Here is a 6,110-nt window from a genome sequence, read left to right as displayed (position 1 = left end):
CACGGCCCGGCACGGTGGCCCCCTCACTGCCAGCCCCCACCTCCCCTGTCACGGACGGACGGACACCTGGCGGACAGGAGCCCAGCCAACAGATGGGTTTAGGAGGGCTTTTGGGGGGAAACTGAGGCAGGGAGTGAGCTGGCCGGGCTTGGGGCCACCAGACCCGGGAGCTGCTCAGAACACAGGGGACATCACCCCGCTGCTGCCCGGCCACGATGAACAACCTTGTCCCCAACAGAGCAGCCCTGGGCACCACCGGGGACCTCTCGGTATCTTGCGGGGGAAGAGGGATGAGTCCCGCCAGGCTCAACCCCACACGCAACAAAGCGCCCAAGAAAAGACGAGATCTCTTTGAAGCCACCTCCAGGAAAGGTGGTGTGGGGCAATGGCCCCAACGGCTCTGCGGTCCTCTGGAAGGAGAACCTGGGATGTTTCCCAGCTGGATGGGGTGGGAAGCCCACGCAACGTTCATGAGACCATGGGTGGAGTATGCAAGGACCACAATGTCTCTCAATGCCAACAGCCCCCAAGCAAGGCCAAGCCATGCTAGCCAGCAGAGAGGGCCACACGATCACCAAGAGGACGTGCCTCAGCGGGCCCTTTGGTTCCTGCATCTCCAAACAAGCAAGGGACACCAACGGGAAACAAGCCACAGGCTGCAGTGATGGGTGCGGGTCGGCCGGCTGGGCTGCCACGGCGCATTGGGGGGACAGCCAGCCCCAGCCCCAGCTCCCGGCGTTGAGCCCATGTGCAGGGCTAGGGCACCTCATGTGTTGTCCCAAGAGCCATAACCATGCCACATTCAGGTCCCTAACCCCACGCAGGAGCCAGCCGGCTCTCATCGGGTCCTTCTCTTGGATCAAGACACCCACCACGCCACAATAAGTAACCAGGGCAGTGTCTCCCCCTACCCCTGAGGGAGGGACCCCAACATGCTCACTTCCACAGGCATCATGACCCAACCATGGGGTTTGGGGAAGGGGAGGGGGGCGAAGGGCGAGAATGGGCAAGAGATGGTGGTGCCCAGCTAGGCTGCTGACAGACTGCACCTTCTCCTGCTCCCGGCCTGTGTCCGGTCCTCGGGGCAAATTGAGCTGGGGCAGTCAATGAGCAGAGACCTGCAGGCATCACCACTTCCCCAGATATGTAACCAGGCATCTGGGGAAGACACAAGTGCCTCTGGCCAATGATGCAGCGGGGCTGCAGCACGGCACGCCGCCCATGCTGGATCCCGCCCAAGGTGCCAGATGCAGAACCGGTGGGGCAGAGCGTGGCAGACTCACCAGCAAGGGCCACCTACTCATCCCAGGAGAGAGGAACGAGGGGAGAGGGGGCTCCTAATGGGTCTGAAAGGAGATGTCTGATACAGGTCACCTTAAACATCTCTGCCCCTTCATTATCAAAGGAAGATGGACAACCAGCTCTAATGTGGATGCCCAAAATAGATCCCCCCCTCGTCCCCACGATCACAGAATCACAGAATTGTTTGGGTTGGAAGGGACCTTCAAAGACCATCCAGTCCAACCCCCCCTGCTGTGCACAGAGACATCTTTCACCAGATCAGGTTCCTCAAAGCCCCGTCCAACCTGACCTGTAGGTTGGGGTTCACCCTTCCAATGATCGGGCATCCACAACTTCTTTGGGTGACCTGGTCAGTGCCTCACCACCCTCATCATAAAACATTTCTTCCTTATGTCCAACCTAACTCTGCCCTCGTTCAGTCTAAAACCGTTGCCCCTTGTCCTGTCACGACAGGCCTCGGTGAAAAGCCTCTCTCCGTGAGACTCACGTGAGGGTGGCAGTGACCCTCACACCAGCGCTAGCTGAGGCACCGAGGCACTTCACCAAGGCTTCTCCAGATGGAGGACAGCTCTGCTGAGTCAAATCCCAACTATTCATGGCCTTCATGTGACCTACAGCTCTGGAGATAAGTCCAGGGTGACCTGTCCAGGGCTGGCCACCAGCCCCCACGGCATTACCCGTGGTTGCTGGGGCTGGCAGAGCCTGGAGGAGCCTGGTCGGTGCAAGGACATGCTGCTGCCTGCTCCGAGTATCCGACCTGCCTCGCCGGTCTTAGAGCCTCAGGCGGCCACCACCGCACCGGGACACCAGCGGCGACCGGTTATTCGGGCTCTGTAGATGTGCAGATAAAGCTTAATGGCGGCAGAGGGATTTAGCCCATTTATTTATGCTGCCATAAAGGTTTAATTCTATTTTTTTTTTTACTGCTTGATTTTAGATCAACATTTAATCACAGCTGCGGCCCCTGTCCGGGCTCTCCGAGGACGCTCCTCTGGACGCACCGGGCTGGCAGACCAGAGTCACTGATGGCTGCTCTTCTCCCAGGCAATGGCACAGCTCCCCGCAGAGGGGGACGATGCTTCACAAGGCCCTGTGAATTTTTCAGCCCCATATAAAGGGCCACTGAATGGCCCCTCCTGTCCCGGTATCAAGCACTACGGTGTGATGGCAGCCCACCAGGACCAGCGGTCCATGGAGCTGCCGAGCTGGCAGCAGCTCTGCGTCCTGGCCACCGCCACCTCCAGATGGGTCTCCACCACAAGGCAGGTGCTGGTGGTCGCCCTAGGGCTGGCCCAACACAACGCAATACCAAGGCTGGTTGACGTAGGGCGAGGTTTAACAACCCAGTCATTGACCCAGGTGATCTTGGGACATCAGCCGGGGTCCCACCTTCCCTGTCCCAGCCACATACGGCCACAATCTTGTTCAACCCGGGCAACAGACGGCGCAAGTGGGTAGCCTGAGAGAGGGGAGGATCTGCTCTGAAAAGGGGAGAGTGATGCCTTGGTGCGACCCACATCTGCCCAGGAGATGTGGGAACCACACGCTTATGGTCATGCCCAGGAGGGATGGGGACCCATCTTTGGTGGAGCCCAAGTCTATCACATGAAGAGCCCTATTTCAGCGGCTCCAATTTCTCAGCCAGCCGCGGGATGGGGAAACCAATCAAGGGGGTGACCGTTTCATGGGCTCCCGGTGCTATTTATCATCTCCGGACCCAGAGCAGCACCGGGAGAAGGGAGCGACTCCTCCGGCTGCTGCGAGCTCTGAGTCTATTGACCCGCTTTAGGACTCTTTGGAAGAGATGAACTTTTTTTTTTTTTCCCTTTCTCCCTTTTTCCAGATCACTGACTCAGCAAATTAGAACAAGAATATAATTTAGCAATACAGCGGTTTTTGAAAGACACAGTCCCGCTCTCCTCATCCCCACCGCCCAAACAGATTTTTTTTTTCCCCTTCACTATTCATTCAGAGCTGATGCTAATTGAAAAACGTAGAACGTGGCTAAGAAAACAGTGGGTTGTCTCTTTGGGACAACCAGAGGATGGGCAATGCCCTTGTGCCAGGATGCGTGATCCAGCTGATGATGTCCGGGTGACTTTTTCGCCTTTGCCAGCTCTGGGGATGCGCTCACCGGCAGGAAGAAGCAAAGCCCCCCCCCCCAGCCGATGGTGGGATCAGCTCCCAGAAAAATCAAACCCAGCTTAAGCACAACACGGGGGGGACCCGGCAGACGGGTCTTGGCCCAGAGCACCCGCGGGTGTGCAGCAAGAGGCAGGCTCTGCCAGAGCGGCGTGCCCATGTGCCAACCCTGCACCACATCCCAGCGCAGCCGGCACCCAGCCCTCACCCACGCCACGCCACGCCACGCCACGCCACGCCACGCCACCAGCAGCTGCCCACGGCCCCGGCTGAATTTCAGACCCACGCGACAACCCAAGTCACTGGACTCTTCCTGCGCTCCCCACATAAATATCGCACCTCGCCGGTGGATTTGGCAAGGGGGCACCCCAACCCAACAGCGGCTTGCAGCGGCTCTCCTCCAAGGCCAAGGGCAACACCCATGGGCGGACCGTGGTGGGCAGTGACAGCCCGAGTACCACCCCAAAGCGTCACAGCAGGGGCATCCAGGCATCCCTGCGCTCAGCAGGTGCGGCAGGAGCAGGGGTGCTCCCGGCTCAGCCGGGTGCCAAAGCAGGCGCACCGCCTGCGGGGACTGCGGCTCAGCTGCCACCAGGAAATCCGGCTGGTGCCTTACAGACTCATCCTGACCGCCCCAGACGGGTGCTGGCCCAGGGAGACCTGGCACAGCCACAGCACGGGAGATGCTGCCCAGCACACGCTGCAGCTGTTTACCACCCAAAAGCAGGGACTGCCGTGCTCCTGCTCAGAGCGAAGAGTGAGCTAAGGGGCTGGGCTCCAGCCCACGGGTTTCACCGTCACTGATCACCCCCAAGCTCTGCCCCGAAAAGCCGCCTCCTGCCTCCCCATCCTCTGACCCAACCGCCGGGTTAGAAGCCGCTGCTTGGCTCGGGGAGCTGCAGCCCGCCCAGGACAAGGGCTGCCGGCACTGAAACTCAAGCAGAGACCCGCTGCTGCCCATGCCTGCAAAGGGGAGAGCGAAACCCAGCGCGCCCGGGGACCCCGGGGAGAGACCCCCGCCCTCCTCCCCGAGCTGATCAACCCCAGTACATAAGGGAGGGCAGGGACTGGGTGCACTGGGCAGAGCACACATCTCACGGTGAGAACTGTTAATGGAAAAGGGAAAAATAAAAAAGTAAGAAGTACCAGGTGTTTTATTATCTAGGGCAAGATCCGAACCCAGGAGCGCAGCCCGAGGAGGGGTTAGGGTGCCTGAGAGGGGCCGGTTACCTCCAGTGCTGCAGAAGGCTTCTTTTTGAGTTCTTCACATTTTCGGAATTTGCAAATCTGGTGGCCAGTTTTGCGATTCCTACAACTGCTGCACTGCTCGCAGTTTATCCGTCTTCGGCAGGGCGGGCACATGCCGCATCTTTTCCGTTTCTTTTTCCCCGAATTGATGGCAGATGCCAACTCATTCTGCATGGGATACTCTGCCAAGCCAGCCATATGGAGCGCGCTCTCTGCCAGAAACACGCCGGCAGGGGTCATAATGAAAAGGCCTGGGTTGATGGGAAAAGCCCCCAGGTAAGGAAAATCAGAGGGGCCGTTCATTGTCTCTGCAGCTGAGACTGCCTCCATGTCAGAGATACCAGTCCCGTGGTCGCTTGCTAGAGGAAGATGCTCCTGTACCACTCTTTTGAGCATTTCTGTCGACTGAGCAAACTGTTGCAGAGCGGTCTGTCCTTCTGAGGAGATCTCCGACACCCGGTCTAATTTGCTCAGCATACTAGAGATGTTTTTGTGCTTTGAGGTAGAATGACTTTTATCCACAGTCGCTTCGTTGCCATTAGCTAAGGGGTTGCCTTTCTCTGAATGTTCGCTTACCGAGCTGCTGCTACCAAAGGTGGAATAGTGGGAGAGTGGACGGGACTTCTTAAGACTTTTGTTCAAAGGTTCACTTATTATTCCACTTTTGTTCCTCCTCTCGGAGTTGACAGGGGGTTGAGAGTCATCTTGGTTATTTTTTTCCGTCTCTGGCTTGTTCCCAGTGTCTTGATGGGAGCCCGAATTTGACATGGTGCCCAGAGCACAACAACAAAACCAAACCCAAAATAAAAAAAAAAAAAAACCCAAAAAAAACCCCCCAAAACCCACCCCCAACGCCAAAGCGAAAGACCCCCAAAGCCCTTCTGGTAGCACCAGCCCGCCAGCCACCAGGGAAAGCTCAGACGGGAACGCTCATCAACGGGGCGTCTCCTCCAGCGCCGGCTGCAGAGGACTTCAGTCCGATCTCAGTGCAAAGACATACTCTGCGGCTCTGGTACACAACATGCGGCTCTGGAAGTGGAAAAGAAAAGAGAGTTAGCGCTGGCAAGAGCCAACGGGCTTTTCAAAGCGGCTCTTCCTCCCCCTGCCATGAAAGTCTCAGCGCTGCGAACAAAGAAACTCCAGGGAACGGACCTCGGTGGAGATCCGTTCCGCTGCTCTTTAAAAGGGTCGCCATCCAGACAGAAATGGGGGGTCACAGAGGAAGTCCTGGCCTGGTAGCAATGGCACTCCGACGCTTAAAGGCTCTCTGTGCCCGGCTCTCCTCCCCCAGGGACTGCAGCCCCAGGGAAGTCACGGGGCTCATCTCCTGCTCCGCTCCAGCGGCGTGCGGCCCCCACGCCGGATGGGACCACGGGCGCCCGTGGGATGCTCCTGAGCCGGCAGCCGGAGCTCGTGCG

At 58.4% G+C, this 6,110-nt stretch overlaps 1 protein-coding gene across 1 annotated transcript in view; it reads right to left on the bottom strand.

The window, feature by feature from the left end:
• The window catches only part of CXXC5 (CXXC finger protein 5), a 6,836-nt gene extending 1,119 nt beyond the window's left edge, over nt 1-5,717 (bottom strand). The window contains exon 1 of the mRNA XM_009280063.1: nt 4,675-5,717. Coding sequence (XP_009278338.1) covers nt 4,675-5,460 — 786 coding nt within the window. The 5' untranslated portion in view covers nt 5,461-5,717. The remainder of the gene's footprint in view (nt 1-4,674) is intronic.
• Between the last annotated feature and the right edge of the window lie 393 nt (nt 5,718-6,110).

This window comes from Aptenodytes forsteri, unplaced genomic scaffold (assembly GCF_000699145.1).
Source record: "Aptenodytes forsteri isolate BGI_AS27 unplaced genomic scaffold, ASM69914v1 Scaffold19, whole genome shotgun sequence".
Classification (NCBI taxonomy): Eukaryota; Metazoa; Chordata; class Aves; order Sphenisciformes; family Spheniscidae; genus Aptenodytes; species Aptenodytes forsteri.
The sequence above is the reverse complement of the archived record's forward strand: the minus strand, read 5'-3'. Positions and strand labels throughout refer to the sequence as shown.